A 19,043-nucleotide genomic window follows, 5' to 3' on the forward strand; every position below is an offset into this window, starting at 1 on the left:
CAAGGCTGCGCACCTTTTCGCCTCAGTACCAGCGCGGTACCTCAGATTGAGAACAACAAAAACATGTCCGAGAGGTTGAACCGTTACTAGCTACAGCCGACTGCTGTCACCGCAACAAGTCGTCACTTCGACGGACTGCTATATGATTCCCGTCGTGACAACGGCCGACAACCCAGAAAGATGGCACAGAAAGCACTGGGATCCATTGTTGGTCTTCTTTGCACCGGGACCTATCTTGTGCAGGTAAGCCTCCGCTCGAGCTCGCGGGGTCGGCGGATGCTTCAAGGCGAGGCCGCTGCTCGTGGGCTGGGTGAAGGCCGCTTTCTGTCGAACCTTTTTGTCTCCTCCACAAAGGAAACTGGGCACGGCTCGCGACTGTATTGCTGGGGATGACGTCAGTTAGTAAAAGTTTTTCGATAAAATTTCGACAGTAAATTGTTTTGAGGGTTGGTGAAGCTGGGGGAGCTTGAGAGAAATATTTAATTTTGTCTGTTTCTCAGTTTGGGTCGAGGTTGTAGAGATTAACATTAGCCGCTGCTAACTGATACCCGGCAAATGGACGTATTTATTCATAGTTGTTGATTTTAGCAGCACAGACGGGGCAGCCAGCCAGCCGCAGTTTGTGCCTGGCTTCCCTTACAGAGTCGCTATTTTAAATGTTGACCAAACAAACTGAAACGATTTGAACTTTTTAAAGCTTTTAAGCAATTTGCTGTGAATATATTTGTTAAGAAATGCTTTTCGGCCTAGTTTTTGATAGCCCAATGCCATTATTTTATTACAGTTTACCATGAAAATGAAAGCGAAATTAGACATAGCCAGACGTCTTACTGTCACAAACCAACCAGCCCACCCCCGAGTTTATTTTACATTTCTGGTGTTATCTGTATTATTTTGCTGTATTGCTTTTGTAAAGGTTTCTCTTATCATAATCTTATTTCTTCATGATAAACAGTTGTTGTCTTTATAGCCTCAGCTTTTCCTTATTTCTTATCTTAAATGCTTTGAATTGGTTACACTTTGTAACGTAAAGGAAAATGATAAGTACATAACGTATATTGTTATTACTTTACTATTACCACTATATCTGCTGCTCTTACAATGGCATTCAGAATAAAGGGGGTGCATTTAAGTGGCGTGTACTTTCAAATGTCTAAATATAGGTTACACGAAGGACAGAAAACTGGCACAGAAATGTGAGTGAGTCAGGTTAAACAGAAATCCTAGAAACAGGGCATTTGCTCAAGAGTTTGCTGTACATTTTCTTGTTAACTTGTGCAATTGATTGTTGACTGAAGCCTTTGCTTTGTTTACCTTTGTGTATTTAAGGGGAAGGAGTTCTGTTTTGGGGTAAACAATGAGCAGTACCGCTGTGAGATGGGGTACTGCTGTGGTGAAACAGAATGCTGCACTTACTACTATGAACTGTGGTGTAAGTATAATTACTATTTTCTGATTATTCATTCATTTCATCATTTAATTCAGATACATAGCACCATGTGTGATATATAGATAGATAAATAGATAGATAGATAAATATATGTATGTATAATTCTTCAGACTCTGCTTAACTTTTGGAGTTGGCTTTACTTTCGCTGTTAAATGTTTTAGTTTTCATGTAGTGTTGAAATGAACCTACGTGAACTGAGAAGTAAAAGTGAAATAAACCTGTGACTGAAAAAAAAAATGTCCTGATTTATTTTAAGTGCAGAAAGACAATGTTTAATTGTTGTGGATGTTTTAGGTGTGCTTTATATCGTAAATGTGGAGATGTTTAGAATCAGGCTGTGACTTTTGTCATACTGCAGCTTTAGTGCCTGTTCTTCTAGCAGGAACCTCACCTGAAAGGTCTCTTTTGGGTCCACTGAGGAAGACAAATAGCTAGTACCTACTCAGCACGATACAACGCAACTCGGTTTCGTTCGTTTTCCATTATGATTGAGTTTTCAGACTCTGGGACCACGGTGTTGGTTTATGAGTAGCCATTTGAAACCCAGCAATTTTGCTGGGTTTCAAAAATGGCGGTTTTGATTCATCAAGTCATGCCATTTACTATCCAGCTGACATGCAGTCTGACATGCAGTCTGTTGACATCACATTTTTGGATCGATTCAGATTGCTCAGAACCCTGGCTAAAAAAGAGCCTCATACCAGTTACTACCACCTAGTGGAAAACCCTAAAGACTGAATAGAGTTGAGTTGACTAGTGAAAAAGAGTTATACCATAAGTACTCATTTTAGGGTAGCTCCCTAAAAATATTTAGGCAAAGCTCAGCGCTAACTGGTTAAACTCAGAAAAGAGACTCTTGTCAACTCTGTTTTTTCTTCTTAGACACCACCATCAGCAGTGATGAATCTTCCACCATGTATTTGAAGCTCTTGCAAAATTATTTCCTTCACCTCTGAAGTCCTACACTGCAGGAAAATAAACAAAAAAAAACTTTTAAAAAAACTCCAAAAGGCTTATGTGCTCCACATCCCCTCATTGGAGAAGTGACTTTTGAGTTTGTCCCTTCTCACAGGGTTCTGGTTGGTATGGACCTTAATCATCATGCTGAGCTGCTGTTGTGCCTATCGACACCGGAGGGTTAAAATGCGTCTTCAGCAGGAGCAGCGCCAGCGTGAGATCAGCCTCATGGCCTACCAAGGAGCCTCCAGCTCCTTTATTTCACCTCCACCTCTCAATTTAAGTGAGTAGTTTTCCTCCTCATGCTGAACATAGTCGTCTAGGTTTCTATGGTTTTGCAACCTGATGTTGTTTGTGAACCTCTAATTCATCCTTGAGCTGATATTTAGCTATTCTCAGAGTCATGAAAATCTGACAGGCTTCATATTTGCAGCTTCTCTGGGCACTGCTCAAAGCTCTGTATTCATAGGTGGTACATTGAACTCTGCTCTCTACCACAGAGGTCCACTAATATGTCCATGGGGCAGCAGCACATCTTGGAATCTTTATCCCTAAAACACAATACTCCATGTTCTCCCCTCCTCCTAACAGATTAAGCAGCTGCCTTTTTCTCAAAGTCATGATCTTAGAATTGGAGAAGGTGATCATGGTAATCTTGTTATACAAAGCGTGTATTACATAGTTATGGTCTGAAGCTGGTCGAGCCACAGCAGAGATGCCGCTCTAATGTCAGCGATCACTGGACCTCAGCTTGAACATGATATGTCCGCTGATATCACAAATAGGAGCTGGATAAGGTGTACACTTACCAGAAGCCCACTCCAAACATGCTTGACTTTATATCAAGAATGTGAACACAACTCTAACTGTGTGCATATTTAGACAGTGACTCACTTGCACAGGGACCCTGGCAACATGTAGTGTAGTTGCTTTTCACTTCAGATAAGTGTCGGCACAATAAGAAACTATTTCTGTGTAAATTCATAGATTCGTGGGATCCACATTTATATAAGTTGAAAGCCTTAAAAAGGAGTCAGAGTGTGAATCCCAGTGTGTGCTTTCAGGGTTGTTAGTTTAGACCCAAAAGTGACTGAGAGTGAACTTTTTTCCTGTCTAATCTACAGTTTGATAGATTTGGTTTTGTAGCGAGTGTTTCCTGACAAGTTTATGATTACCAGTTAGCAGATTAAAGTTGAAGTTAGTTGATTATAATGATGGTTCAAAGCTGAAGCTTCTGTATCTGCTCACTTTCAGGATTTTGGAATGACTGCAAGCTTCCTGACTATGAAGAGGTAGTTGGCCACCCTCCGACACCTCCTCCTCCTTACTCTGAAAACCCTCCTGAGTGTATCCCTGTAGTCGTTCCACAAGTGAACCAGCCGGACGCTTCTTCTGTGCCACAACCCCTCGCCGAGGCTGAGCCAAGGGTGGACTCTCAGGCCTCCGGTTCGTCATCAGACCAGGAGGCGGTGTCGCTCCCAATCCAAGTACAGTGTGCGGCAGAGGAGAATGTAGAGGCGGCAGAGGAGGACGAGGAGCTTGTGACTCGGCGTCGGCACGTAACCGGCGACTCAGGGATTGAGGTGTGCGTTTGCCAGCTTGACGTAGACGAAGGCTCAGGGCTTGAGGAGGAAAGCGAAGAGGAGCAGCGTATGTGTAAGGTCGCCGGGAGGGACTGCTGCTCCGCCCCCCAACAGCAAACCTTAAGACAGAAGGAGCACGCCTCAGAGCTGCCTAGCCAGACTAGCACCAGCAATGGAGACCACGTGGTGTGATCCACAGCGTAACCAACCAGCCAACTGGTGCAGCTTCCACAACCACAGGGAGACCGTCTTGTGTTTTAATTCTCTAAACTAACTAACTTAGACATGACATCTAGGTGATGAAGATAATGATAAATAATCCGTAATAGCTCCAGATTAGGAAAAATTATTGTAATGTGTGGACAATTTTTTTTCTTTGCTTTTCTAATTGGGGAGCAAGCAATTATATGTTGTAGCCCCATTAGGTGTTTTTTATTTAGTACTAACCATGAGAAAGTTATTGGGTGGTTAGAAGACAGCAGTTGATTGTGAACCAGAATTGACGTCATTGTGACTGTCCTTTAGCCCTGCTGTCATATTTCAGGCCTTGGTCAAAACATCTCCAACCATCCTTCCTGTCTGACATTTCATCTCTGGTGGAGGCAATTATTCAGGAGCGTATCAACGCAGTCAGCTGCATTCCTCTCGTATCTGCCCCCCCAGCTACAACTAAGCAGAGGAAGCAGCAGCAAACATTTCGAAACTGTAGGATGAGACTGGATGAAATCAACAACAGATTATTTTTCATTTTCCCCAAAGCTCTGTGCGTGCAAGACTGCGGCCTCTGCTGTGAAATCCAGGGCACAGCTGCGTAGTGATGTCACGTCTGAGGTCATGATAACCAGCATCTGGTGTGAAGACTTTGGGACTCTCACTGGTGGAAGAGCAAAGAGTTTAGCTCATTCTTAGGATGCTGAATGGCACACGAACCCCCTTTTTAGACGACTTTCTCCTCACCCTTTGTGCAGTTTCCTCGGCCATGTCACCAACAGTCACCATGACATTTGGGATACTCAGCATTTCAGCGGTTTATGGATTGTGTACATGTAATCTCACTCTGGTTGTAGATTGCATTAAATCCATAGTAGTGATGCCACCAAACTTATTACTTAATAAAAAAGCCTTGTGGTGGCTCTGTATTGCCGTGCTCAGTACGTAGTTTGGATGTTCATATAAAAGAATGCGGTTTTCATTTCGTAGCCAGCTGTGCTTCAGTAAATGCCACAGGTGTCACTTTTAATTGCAACAAAGCTCCAAACAGGGGCTGCTGGAGTGCGTCGTAGTAGCGGTTGTAGTGCTTGGGTGTTTCAGTGCAGTAGGGAAACATTGAGATGTGTGTCTGTGTGTATATCTTTCAAAGTGCTGTGTTGCCTGGTTGAAAAGACTGAGGTGAGGTTACTATTAAAAGCACTGGTGTTTTGCATGAGGCATGGTTTATGTGTTTATATATGAGCTCATTTGTATCCTGGGAGGAGATGTGGATCTGTTTTGGGTTTCTGTCAGAAAGAAATCATCAGCTAAATCAAACATGCGGAGCTACCCGTCTGTGGCGACCCCCTTGTGAATAAGGGGATGGCCGAAAGTAGCGTTTTAGAATTTTCTAGTACTTGTGCTACTTGCTTTGCTTATTATTTTGTTGCAGTAATAATGACTGCACAGGTTTGAGCCCCGATGTTGGGGGAAAGAAAGGGACTGAGGTTTAACATTAACTGTCTGGATCTAATATTTTTGTGTTGTTTTGACCGTGTGAGCCATGTCGTGCTGATAGCTTGTTAGCTCAGGCTGTCTTGGCTCTCTATCTGGCCCCTGTAACTCTTGGCAGTGTGAGGGGATTTGCAGTGGTATTTTCCATTGGCAGCAGAGAGCCCGGTGCATTAGCAGGTTGAGATGGATGCAGGCTGTCCTCTGCAGTCAATTCGGTGTTGGTACAACAGCCAACTCTATTGTGACTGACTACATGCTGCTTGCGCCGCACACCGTGCAGTTTGTGTTTAGAACATAGCCAGTCAAACCGGTTGTAGTCAGATTTAGAAATTCTTGTCTTTGCAAGATGAGCAGTAACTGATAAGTTAGTAAATATTTCATTGAGAGTTTATTTTGGAACAACAGTGAATAACTTTTTGTCTGCTCTGATAGCACGTGTCCAAACGGACACAGTGTAGAGACTCAGGTCAGTCAGTCTGCTTCACACATGCACTCACCAAGTCCTGCTTCCATTTGGCCTTTATCACCAGTTAACATCGCGGTGCAGTACTCTCTGTTCTAGATGATTTCACCAAGGGTAACAATAGTTCACATGCACTCTGTCTGTCTGATGTTGCTTCACAATCTTCACATGTGTTTTGATTTTTCCTTTAAATACCATAGAGTTAGAAGACATTTCCATCTGGCAAAGCGGGGAACAAAGGCTAGCATTTCAAGCTTGCTGGTTATATTTATGCGGCTTCTTTATTTTCAGTGCTGAATGAACTCTGACAAGGACACATTTGAACTGAACTTTGTTGGCCCTGTTAGCAGAACACAACACTTGAGTTCTGTGCACAAATATGTAATTTTAGGCAGCTCTGTGGCTCATGAATCAGTTTTGTTATTTCCCCCCAGCTAGCAGCAGCATGTTCTGGTTGTGGCTGTGCATGCTAAAAAAAACGAAAACAAGTGGGCCACTGCGTCAGGCGTTTGAGAGCAGAATGAAAATATGTGAATGCACAGCTGCCTGAAATTTCATATTCATTTAAACGGGCGTCTTTAAACTTGCTGCGATGGCGTTATACAAGATTAGTTAGAGGTTCGCAGTCCGTGTGCTGTGCGGTCGAGCCGGTGCTTTAACATGAAGCCATACTAACACGACAGCGACCTTATCAGAGGAGCAGTCACACTGTGAGCATGGCTGCACACCCATTAGCATAAATGATAATAGACATTTTGTTTGCCAACACACCTCGAGCTGCCTTGGTGCATTTATACAGAGCAAATGTGATGATTAAGGAGCTGCACAGTAAAATATAAATTATAACCTCTCTGTGCGGAAGCAGATGTGATACTGCCTTATTAAAGTAGACTAATAGTCAGGGTTTTTTTTCCTGTGGTAACATTTGTTTTTGAAGCATGGTTGCTGTAGCTAGAATATACATTTCTGAGAAAAGTGTGCTTGTGTCTTAGAAAAGGATGTGGTGGGTAAACATTAAAAAGCCACAAGATTTGAACTGTTCTGTACAGCGTTGTTACTGGAGGGGCGGTTGTAGTGACTTTAAAATCTGTGTGTAGTTAGCTGTGGCACTGACGGAGTATGTTCAGACCATGTAGTTTGTGCTCAGTCTGTTTTAGCTTTTTTTTTCTCCTCTCTTTGAGGTGGCTGTTGGTTTATTTAGTGAAATATACTTAGTTGAAAGCATGAGAAGAGTAGAAAATGTCCTCGTTCTTGTTTTCTATGGCTTGTTTTCCATATGAAGGACAAAAACTGACTCCAGAAGAGTTTTTTTGTTTGTTGCTAAGGTGGCTCTTTTCTTATTTGTATACATATTTAGGGTAATAACAGAGCAGGGCAGGTGGGTGGTGGGGGGTGGGGAATGAATAAGGGAATAGGGGTTTCTTCTGTGCAGGAGTGAACTGGAGGTTCATGGTTTTCTCCCATTGCCAAACAACTGCTATGCCTCCCTGGTTTTCACATGTTTACTGAGAGTAAGGGCTATATTGGTCAAGTCCACCCATTTCATCGAGCAATTCATCTGTTCTGCGTTGTTCTTTAAAAGCCACAGATGCCGAGATCCGCTACCTGAAAGCGGTCAGAAGCGAGTCGCGTGATCACCGTTTGGACTTGGCTGTCTCGTGATGTTGCGGTGGAGCTCGTATTTATCTAATAGCTGATTGTATACGACCACATATGTTTGTTTTATAGGCTTTAACTTTGCCTTCTTGTTTTGTCGACCTCAACAGAGATCCGTGATGCAGCGTAACCGACCGATCCCCACCCTCCCCACACACACTCCTCCGCCCCCCCAAAGCAGTGGCATGTTTTGCTCCGTCGGCCGTTTATGGGCTGCAACTCCACCAACCTCCACCAGGCTGCGTCTCGATAACAGAAAGTGTAGCCAACACTGTAGCTGCTCGTTTTATTCTCAGCTGCACTGCTCCTCAGCTTATCGACAGAGTAAACGTACCAAAGCCTTCACCATCCTCGCGCTTCACGGCTCATCACTGTTTCGTACTCTCAGGGTTACCTCTAGCGAGCAGCGCTGTAGTTTGAAATCGACACATTTTTCACCCACGAGTCTCATAAAGCCAAAGCAACTGTTTCGCTTTTATTACTGTCTTGATATTTCTTGTCTGCATCACGTATCTCTGTGAAACATACTGATCTAGGCTATGCAAAAACATGAACTTACTGTTATATGCTGCGACCCCTCCGCTCCTGTTTTACAGTCTCTCTGTCGTTTTGTTTGTGGGCACCAGTACAAGCAATATAACTCTCAGTACTTGTGGCACTGCACTATACTGTAATCTACTTCGGTTGGTCTGTGTTTTATCTATTTGTTTAAGAAAAACTGTTTAAAAAGAAAGAAAAATACTTGTAATGCTACTACAGTGATGTGGGGAGTGTCTATTGAGGGGTTTGAGTTAAAATGCCATTCTAGTTTTTAAATATATATATATATATGAATATATACACCATTTCCCCTCTTATTGTTTTGGCTTTTTCTCTCTGCTTCCTTCAACCACTAACATTTCTGCTACAAACTTATGGATAAAACACGTTTAGTTGAGTATGCTGAAAGAGTTGATTATATTATTATTATTATTATTTAGTCTGTTTGACACTTTTCTGTCCCTCAACTTTTTATTCTCCATCTTCATGAAATTACAGGCTAAATATGTAAACATTGCCTTTAATCCCCAGTTAATACAGAACCACAGTTTTTTATCTATATCATACACATGAAAGACCTCAACATGGAACACAGTCAGCGTGGATCAGACCAGCCATTATTAGTAATACTTTGCTGAGCCCTCAACACTGTACTGAAAACATTTCAGTGTGATTGTGTCCATCAAACCTGTGAACTGTACTATTTTTTTTTCTCAAACATAGATTATACCAAACAGATGAGAGGCACATGTCTTTGAGCTGTGTCATTTGTCTTTTCTGTTTTGTTTTGTTTTTTTGTTTTTTTTGCCAAAATGGGAATCATCCACTTTTGAGAGGGAAGGCATCTATTTAAAAAAAAAAGCAACTTGACTCTTTCTACATTGTTTTCCTAATAACTTAAAAAGAAAAGAAAAAAAAGCCAAAATAAGTAACATAGAAAAACAATAAGCACTGACTGACAGACAAAAAATGCTTTGGTTTTGTAAGAAGTCTGCTGTGTACTCTTTGGGTCATCATTTGTATTTTATTTTTTTAATAAAACAAACATTGGCGCACTGCTGATCGACTTTGAGTTTGTCCTTTTTGCAGAATCCCTTTTTCCTCGGGATCAAACAAACCTGAAAGGCTACAAAAGGTTCCCCGTCCCCTCTTGTACCCACATATTAATTTGGAGGATGATCACATGGTTGAGTTAATGCACCTCAGGCATTCAGTCTAAATTATTGATGGGTGTCATTTAGCTGTTAGGGTAACGCACAGCCAGCCTCAAACACTGTGAAACAGGGTTTAGCTGGCACACTTGTGACTCTTTAAAGTTAAAATAGTCAAACGAGTACCAACTGAAAGCTTTAACGATATATAAAGCTCATATTCACACATGATTGCTGAAATTATTGTAATCATGATTAAAGTCTGTTCCCAACCACAGGGTCGGCACACTGAAAATGCAAAAGTTACATATTTAATTCATACCACAGAACAGGCAAGTATTCAACACAGTTTATGCATATTTTAACCAAATCATTTGTATAAGGGTGGTGTGAGTGTGTGTGTGTATGCTCTTCCTGTCTGATCCTCTGGCTGTATTTGCTTAGTGTATTGAATGGTATGTTGAAGTCCTCATTTGCATGCCTGTCTGTAGCATAAACTGTGCTGGTGTCTGTCCTGTTGCCATTTTTCTTCAGTCATTTATTTCCATTTTGACACCTTCAAGATCATTTTAAATGTTTCACAAAGTTTCTAAATGCTGAATTATATGTTCATGAATGAAACTGATTCATTGAAATGAATTCAGTTCACAAATTTGCAACCAAATTGACATCCCGGCATGTGCCAACAAACCCCAGTCACATTAAGGCATCAGACCTCCCCACTGATGTTATGATGTTCTATCATTTAGAACAGACTTTGAAATTATATATTAAATTATAGCTGAATCACTATGAATTAAAGCCAATACAGTTTCTATACCAGAGCTCTGAATTGGAAAGTAACCCATACTGTAGCAACTTGCCCTTCAAGTTTTTTGCATTGATCGGTGTCATGAGGAGGAATAAACTTAAACAGACATAAACTTTGACCCATCTCAGCGTCCTGGTGGTGTATAGCTCTATAGAGAAGGCAGATTGTAGCCAGTCACCTTTTTGGCAAAACTGATAACACGCTGCAGCCTTCCTTAGTCCCTGGCGTTTGTAGTGCATCTTCTGCTGTGCATTCTTGATGAGGAAGCTGATTTTTAGCTCCTGATTTAAATTCTGGCAGATGGTGGTTCCCAGGAAGTGGAAAGATTTCACTGTCAACTGGGCAGCGATATAGAGAGATGAAGTCTGTAGGCGCTGGTAGTAATCCACAATCACCTCCACTGTTTTGACAGCACTAAGCTCCAGGTTGTTGTATTTACAACAGATCACCATATTAAGCCTTAAGGGGAACCAGTGCTGACAGACGGAGAGCCCATCATATGTCTGGCAGTTTCACATGCTTCTGCCTCCTGTCAGGCAGGAAGTCAGCGATGCAGCTGCAGGAACATTCAACTGGGACGGCTTGTCCTGCATGATGGTGTCCATGAAGTAACCTGGAAAGAGTTCCTGTAAAGTTCAGGTGCTGGAGAATAAAGTGCAGTGCCATGTTAACTGCATACTCATGGAGATCATCTACCAGCACGCTGGCTTTATAGGCAAACTACAGGGGGTCTGAGATGGGGTCAGGGAGATATGACAGCAAAAGGTCTGTAGTCATTAAGGTTTATGATCCTTGATTTTTAGATACCTGGAGAATATTGGTGTGTAAAGAAACCCTCCTACAGTCAGAAATAAAATAGAAAAAAAGGAAAAATGGGTTTTCTGTGCCCCAGCTACAGACATGTGTAAATAGTACGGTAAAAGGATGGGCTCTTTTATAGTGCTTTTTTACTCGAGCACTCCAAGCACTTTATACAACTTGCCTCATTCACATAAGAACTTTTTCTAGACCTAAGAGCTTTCTATCTAACATTCACACTTGATGACACACTCCACCTCCTGAGCCACCCCAAGCTTACCGCACCTGGTACTCCTAGGCAGTCTCCCATCAAAGTACAAACCAGGCCTAAATCTGGTTGGGGAGGTACAGCGAGTCATCTGCTAACACTGGAAAATTGTGCCGCGTCCCAAAGTATCCTTGGGTATCCTGCTATCTGATGCATCCATTGGAGTGTGAATGTTAGAAAGCTCTTAGAAAGCACTATACAAGAACCACTTCATTTATCATTTAGCTTCTGAGATTGGGCGTGTTCAGGGTGGCATAGCCGTAAACAATGACAATAGTAGGGCTCTATTCATAAATGTGTAAAAACCTTAAAATGCAGTGAGCCATCGTAACAGTGTTCACTACCCTCCATGACATTAAATACATCAAACAGTTCAGGACACAGAAGCAAGATAAAAACTCCTAAATTTATTGTAAATCCTAAGTCACTGACTGCATACATGAGGCACAGTTTCATAAAAAAACATTTAAAAAACATAAATAAGGTAGTGCGGTGGATAAAGTGGTTACAGCAGCGGTCCTCAACCCCCGGGCCTCGGAGTCGTTTGGTACCGGGCCGCGAGAGTTGAAGCTCAGGTGTGAAATGTATGGTTTTCAGGGTTTTTATCGGTTTTCAGCGTTATTTTGTTATTGTTTTTATCGTTAACTCGGTTTTCCTGGGTCTTTTCACGTGTGTTATGAATAAATCTTTTTTTCGGTACCGGTACTAGTTTTATTTTGTTGTATTTATCCGCGACACCTTAAAGGCCGGTCCGTGAAAATATTCTCGGGCATAAACCGGTCCGTGGCGCAAAAAAGGTTGGGGACCGCTGGGTTACAGAAACAAATGAAGTTTCCAAAGACTGCACAATAAATAAAAAGCACCACCTAAGAGATATGATGACGTGTGGTGTAAATGAGAGGGTGGAGTCAGGAAGGGTGTGACGTGCTAAATAGAAAAAGAAAAGTGGCTGAAAGAACCATCTTCTTATAAAAGAAAACAAACATAAAATAGCAGTAGTGAAAATAAAAAAACATTTTTTTAAATGCGCACACAGACTAGGGTAAAGGTATGAAATATAAATAAACGTTGTGACAAAGCAACTGACTTAAATTGATAATTTCCCTGAAACACACCGATCGCTGCCATTGACACATGCTATGTGTAGATAGAACGGCTAAAAGCTCACACATGATGTTAACAAAGCAGATCACAGACTAACCCACACAAACGCCATGCATGCTAAAACAACAATAAGAATAAAGAGCACATAATACAGCACAGTATAAACTGAGAGGCTTTTCTAATGCAAAGAAGCGGATCAGTGGCTTTTGCTAATTTGGTTAGCGCCTTGTACTGCAGGTAGTTAATGGACTTGCAAGCAGGAACACATCAGCTTACTTAAGTAGATTTCTTAAAGCTGCAAAATCAACATCAGTGATGTGAAAACCAGTGAAAAAAATATCCTCCAAATCCAGCAAACAGTACCAAAACACAAAAAAATAGCTGCTCATGAGAAGTCAGTGACGGTGCCGCACATCTGCTTTGTATCAGGTACAGAGGTGGAGATGGTAAGGCCGAGTTGGTGCGCGTCAACGGGGGGGGCGACGACAAAGTGTGAATTGAGATCCTCCTATTGGTTCATGGCTACTGATGGCAAAGTTGTAGTATGGCTTTTTGTGTAGCAGGGAATACATCCACTCCACTTCCTGTCAAACTGAGTTGTCCTCGGGATTTAAAAAAAACTAAACAAAAACAAACCAGTGCCAGCTGACAGCAGCGTCTCACTTTCAGTGCAGTTGTGTCCGCGGACCACGATAGCTTTTACAATCGCTGTCTGCTTTGTTGTTGTCCTCAGTAGAAGCGCTTGCGTCTGTTCTCGTTCCAGTGGCTGTACACCACCAGGCCGATAACGATGAGGAAGATGCACCCCAGCATGGAGAAGAGCACGGTGAAGAAAATGGCTATTCCGCTCATCCCCTCATCACTCTGACCCACTGAAAGAGAGCACAGCAGTGAGCGAAAAGCACACCCTCTGATGGAAACTCCACTAAGTGATGCGTGACTGTGTTATCTCACATCTGATGAGCTCCATGTTGTCTACACTGGGTATGGTTATTACGTCTTCTTCCTCCTCTTCTTCCTTTTTGCTCCGCAGCACCGTCAGTTGGTAGAGTTTCATAGAAATTATATCATGGTTATCTATTAAGTAAGAATCAGCAAATGGAAATGTGAAAAAGTTAAACAGAAACCCAGAGATTAGAAGCTAATATGGAGTTCTAGGAATCTTCTTGCACTATAATTCAGCTCAAGTGAAGCTGGCGTTGTGAATCGATGGTGAGATCATTATTTTCACGACTAAACTGCTGACTTAAAGGTTAAAATCCCAGCTCGCAGCGCTAAATATTCACAGCCCTGAGGCCATAATTTAGAGTTTTAATATCTGAGTAGAGTGTCCTGTTACACAAGGCCAGATAACGACAATAAACAGCATCTAGTTTCTTTTTTCTTCATATTTTTACGTTTCCTAATCTCATTTTTACTACAGTTTTACAAAATATACTCTTGTCTGCATGATGGTGGCGTGAGAACTGACAGGTCTGCTACTTGGTGTTAGACTGTGATGATCAAATGTTTCCCTAATTCTTTGCAGAAGTGGATTTTCACATTTAAACTTCTTCTTTTTCCAGCTGCTCCCTTTATAGTTCACCACAGCAGATCTGTCTCCATCTCTACCATCCTCTCCTCACACACCAACCCTCTGCATGTCGGCCTTCACTGCATCCGTTAACCTCCTCTGTGGTGTCTGTTTTTTTGTGTTTCCGTCTCTTTTTTGAATCCATTATTCTCAGAGTGTTCACTGAGTTTTTTCTGTCTGTCTCTCCCTATGTTTTTCCTTTATTAAATAAAGGCTCGATTTCACTTCATTCCATTGTTTCTGCGTCTTGCAGTTGGCTCAACGCCACACATGACCTCTAAAGCACACAACAACAGTTTTAAAAGATAAAGCTAAAACCAGCCATTGCATTACTCTGCACTTGTTTACCTGAGAGATCTCCAGTGATTGCTGAAGCGCCAAAATAATAGCCTTGTGGCAACCGCACGCCAGGTAGGTCCAGGCAGTCCCTCCATTCATGCTGCCCGTCGATATCTATCATCACCTGGGCGACACATTTCCATTTACTTCTAAGGTTCACCACTTAGAATGAACTTATATGATACAAGCTGCTTTTTCCTGCACGCCAAAATGATTTAAAGGCTGTGTCTCTCACCGTGAGCCTGCGGCGGACGTATCGGATGAAGAGGAAGCTATCGTGCTTGAGGTTGCGCACCATGGCGTTGCAGCCACCCAGCTCTGTGGGCCGGCCATCCCGCTCGTGGTCGTAGCTGATGGTGCCATTCCCCACCATTGCCAGGACGAAGGGGAAGATCCTCTTGTGGTCACAGGAGGAAAAGCAGAGAGGGAACAGGGCATTTTAGCAAGAGTGAATCCACATTAGTATGACTACAGTGACAGCAGCAAGCTGGGAAAAAGAAAAAGGGCTAAAGGAGAAGAAAAAATAATAAAATGGAGAACAATTAGGACATGCAGGCTCACTTCCTATTATGTGATTGTTTTGTGTAATTTCATAACATTTTATTAAGTATGACCCAGCTGTAACCACAAACAAACCACGGGGGGAGGGGAGAAAAAGGGTTAAACGAGAGTGGAGGCCGGATCATAGGGAGAGGGTCAGATGTTAAAAACACTGGTTACCTGTGTGCGAGGAGTGTATCTCTTCTTCTGCGCCTGTATCCAATTGGGTGCACAAAAGAAGAAAAATACAGCCCCTTTTACATAAACTGTTAATCCCACAGTGCACCCACACAGTAATCAGAACCACAGCAGCGCACCTCTATGTGTTTCTCCTCATTGGGGTATGTGTCCACAAAAACGCCCAAGCCGGTGAAGTTGTCCTTATTTCCAAAAACAGGCCCTGGAAAAGGATTTAAAGACAGTGCTGGTAACATATAAACACTAGTTCTTGTAGTTTATTTAGCACCATGGTTGGGTTTAAATTACATCCTGTAGTGCTTACCTTTCTGCATGCGTTCCTTCGTGTACCAAATGGCCAACCCATCACCGTTCAGGTTCTTCTTTCCTTGCCCGTGAATTTTAAAGTGCACCTGCACCTCCCAGTCCTTCAGATGGCAGGGCTAAAACACAACAAGTCCAATAAGCTACAGAAGTATAAGTTAAAAGTCTTTGGTAGGCCTAGTACTGTTCCACAGTCTGGTTTCCTTTTGAGTAAATAATGTTTCACTGCCTGCTACATTTGATATAGAGCTTTATTAGGTGTAGGAGAGGTGACTGCATGGACAACACTTAAGGATGGGTTGAGGTCAAGCTAAGAGGAAAGGAAAATAGAAGCAGACTTCATCATTTTAGCGAGTCTACTAAGATTGAGGTAGCTGCATGAGGTTTTTAACCCAACCACAGTCACAAGCAGCAGACGGTGAGGATGTTTGTTTACCAGTGTGAGATAAAATCAGCAAGGTTAAAGTAAAGATGATAGTGGGCAAGCAGTCAAGCTTCTTACTGTAATGAACCACATCTAACCAATTCTTAAAACCAAATATTACCATCATATTGTGACTGAGCATAACAATGTCAAAAGCCCATTTTTTAAAGTCAAAACAGTTCCAGAACAAAACAACTTAAACTGAAAACGTAGTAAAGCCTCGCTCACTGAAGACAGGCTGTGGTTATCAGCCAGTTCGTGTCAGTGTACAGCAGCTCTTATCACGACCACACAGTCATTGCATGCATTTGTACAATAACTATAGGTCTAAACCTTCAATGTTTCTTGCAGCAACTACTGAAAGTGGAAGAAACATTTGTGCTTTACTATGGAGCAGGGGTGTGAAACATAAGGCCCACGGGTCAGAATTGGCCCAGCAATGACTCCAATCTGGCCCACTCTTTGGAAAATGTAAAGGAGGGCATACATTTAACTGTATTTTCGTAAATTTTACAGCTGATGAAAACTGCACCCAAAGTCTTTCATACTACACACAAGTAAGAGAAAAACAATTAAACAACAGAATAGACAACAGAAATTTATGTTTTTACAATGTCTTCACAATAAAATAATAATAGTAATACGTGAGAGCGGATGTTGAAATTACACTTCTTTTTCTTATAGCGAGATATAGCGATTTTTACTAGTCCGGCCCACTTAAGATCACAGTGCACTGTAGGTGGCCTCTGGTGTAAAATGAGTTTGACATCCCTGCTTTAGACAAATCTAGCAAAACATTTTCATGACTGGGTACTTTTGGATGCTCCCTTACTTCACCACAAAGTATGGATCTGCATATTGGCATGACAGTATGACAATCATTAGCTCTCACACATCTCTCATTTCTAACCCTAGTATATCTTGCTTATTTACCATGTAGTAATAATCAGGATTTACTGCAGGGCTGGGGTGTTAGCCTGCGTTGCTGTAGCTAAGTAAACCTTATAAACAGGAAACAGAGTGCACGAGTCTGTTTAACTTCATCAGGCAACACAGTGGAAATTACCCTGCAGGATTTCAAACTAACCCTCACCTCTCCATCTGCAGCTTGTGTCTCTGGCTCTTACTGTAAATGTAAATACAGAGGTAGCTCTACTCTTTTTTATTTGAACCTGCTGTTACAAGTACAGCTGAAACGACACAATATATTGCCAAAGGTATTGGGTCGTCTGTCTTCACACACATATGAACTTGGGTGACATCCCATTTTTAATCCATAGGGGTTTAATATGATTTCGGCCCAGCTGTTGCAGCTTTAACAGCCTTTACTCTTCTGTGAAGGTTTTCTACAAGGTTTAGGAGTGTTTATGGGAATTTCTGGTCATTCGTCCAGAAGCTCATTTGTGAGCTTAGACACTGATTTTTGCACAAGAAGGCCTGGCTCACAGTTCCCCCTCTAATTCACCCCAAAGGTCATCTACTGGGTTGAGGTCAGGACTCTGCGCAGGCCAGTCAAGTTCATCCAGACCACACTTGTTCGTCTTCATGGACCTCGCTTTATCCACTGGTGTGCAGTCACGTTCCCACAAAGCTGGGAGCATGATATAGTTCAAAATGGATTGGTATGATGAAGCATTAAGAGTTCCTTTCACTGGAAATAACTCCTGAAAAACAACCCCACACCATAATCGCCCCTCCACCAACCTTTATACCTGGCCCAATACAGTCCGACAATCACCGTTCTCCTGGAAACAGCCAAACCCAGAATCGGATTACCATCGGATTACCAGACTCCACTGTTCTGGAGTCCAGTGGCAGCGTGCTTTACACCACTGCATCCGACACTTAGCATCGAGTTAGATGATGAAAAGTGATTGTAACTTTTTTTTAAGCACCTAAAGCAGTTAAGTCAAGGAAATAACTCAGTCACCAGACTTGCTGCTCATGCAGTATACTGGGAGTATGCAAACGTGTACACAGTGCAGCCTTTACTCACAATGCGGCTCCATATCGCCCCCTGTCTGCTCTGCATGTCAGGTGTCAGGCGCACCTGCTCGGTGGTTACCATGGCATCGCCCATCAGCTCCCAGTGGGAGGAGCTTGAGGAGCCCACACCTGGTAAAACAATCAGCACCCATTATAATGACAGCAAAACACAGCTCACTGAGCCTGAGATCAAAGTGCTTTGTCAGTGAGTGGGAGGGGGACACGCGCATGAAAGATAAGAAAGCACAAAATATATACCGAGTATGTCACTATGACAATGCCACTAGACGAGTTGCGTGAGAAATAGAGTGATTTCATCTCAGAAAAGCGGCTAGTGCGTGCACGAGTTCATGAGTGAGTACATTATTCTGGAAATATCTGTCCTCGCCCCTCAGCCCGCGCCCCCTCCTGTACCACAGGTACCTTGGTAAGGCTTGGAAAGGGAATGCTCCCGCTTCAGGAACTCCTCCATTTCGTGGTCATCGTCGGCAAAACACAGGCTTAGAGTAACAACCAGAAAAGCGATTGTCCAGCGAAATTTCAAAGGCATTTTCTTCCTTTTGCATGTAAAACCGAGCAGTAATTTGGAGCCACTGTAGAGACTGCTGCTGCTGGCGGCGGCCATCGTTGCTCTAAACCCAGCCCACTGAACCGTCACCTTCACTCCCATTGGTCCGCTGGGTTGCATGGCTCGTGACCATTGCTCGGTTTAGCTGTCAATCAAAAGAAATGGTTTTGACACGCTATAGGACTATACAGTTGTTTTAAATAATTAACGGGATCGTATACTGTGGAAATATTATTCTGATCGTCACATTTAAGCTTCAAAGACTTCACTTCACAAGACTTCACAGCATTCGGTTTTTGATTTATTTATTCACTGAACTTTCTTTAGGTTAATATAAATCAACAAATAAATTATGGTGTGATTCAGTTACAGTGAATTAGATCCAACTGTATTCCCACTTTAAAGACTCAATAGTTATATAGAGTTTGACGTATATTTTACTCCAGAACATTTGTACTTTCAGTAAAAGTCTGTTTTTATAGACTCTACATATACTGTGGTGTTACAACTTATAGAACATAAATATAAAGTATAGGATACTATATTTTAGACAATTTAATGCTCCCATAAAGGTCCACAAAGACATCTGTATAAAGTATAGAATTTAGGATTCGATACTACTTCCAC

The 19,043-nt window shown here is 42.3% G+C and overlaps 2 protein-coding genes across 3 annotated transcripts; one reads left to right on the forward strand and one right to left on the reverse strand.

Annotated features, from left to right (window-relative positions):
• wbp1 (WW domain binding protein 1) lies at nt 1–9,413 on the forward strand. Its single transcript, XM_080866447.1, has 4 exons — nt 1–243; nt 1,330–1,432; nt 2,523–2,690; nt 3,662–9,413. The coding sequence occupies exons 1-4, from the start codon at nt 181–183 to the stop codon at nt 4,180–4,182; spliced, it is 855 nt and encodes a 284-aa protein (XP_080722573.1). The 5' UTR covers nt 1–180; the 3' UTR covers nt 4,183–9,413.
• A 2,786-nt stretch (nt 9,414–12,199) lies between these two features.
• Nucleotides 12,200–18,536, reverse strand: lman2la (lectin, mannose-binding 2-like a; the record flags this gene model as incomplete). 2 transcript variants are annotated; one of them, XM_080869265.1, is made up of 9 exons in its annotated part: nt 12,200–13,357; nt 13,440–13,562; nt 14,407–14,521; nt 14,633–14,794; nt 15,118–15,150; nt 15,255–15,337; nt 15,440–15,557; nt 17,859–17,977; nt 18,272–18,536. In XM_080869265.1, the coding sequence occupies 9 exons, from the start codon at nt 18,534–18,536 to the stop codon at nt 13,215–13,217; spliced, it is 1,161 nt and encodes a 386-aa protein (XP_080725391.1). In that variant the 3' UTR covers nt 12,200–13,214. The 2 variants fall into 2 exon arrangements, with proteins under 2 accessions (XP_080725391.1, XP_080725392.1); XM_080869266.1 differs by lacking the exon at nt 15,118–15,150 and having other exon boundaries at nt 18,272–18,472.
• Nucleotides 18,537–19,043: the final 507 nt, after the last annotated feature.

The sequence above is a fragment of the Rhamphochromis sp. 'chilingali' genome (assembly GCF_963969265.1).
Source record: "Rhamphochromis sp. 'chilingali' genome assembly, chromosome: 2".
Taxonomy (NCBI): domain Eukaryota; kingdom Metazoa; phylum Chordata; class Actinopteri; order Cichliformes; family Cichlidae; genus Rhamphochromis; species Rhamphochromis sp. 'chilingali'.

What these genes read in the sequence shown, in the direction of transcription:
- wbp1 (XM_080866447.1), top strand. Translation starts at nt 181, where the DNA reads ATGGCACAGAAAGCACTGGGATCCATTGTTGGTCTTCTTTGCACCGGG. An exon ending in CCGGGACCTATCTTGTGCAG is followed by an intron (nt 244 to 1,329) that starts GTAAGCCTCCGC and finishes TGTGTATTTAAG; the next exon opens with GGGAAGGAGTTCTGTTTTGG. An exon ending in TTACTACTATGAACTGTGGT is followed by an intron (nt 1,433 to 2,522) that starts GTAAGTATAATT and finishes CCCTTCTCACAG; the next exon opens with GGTTCTGGTTGGTATGGACC.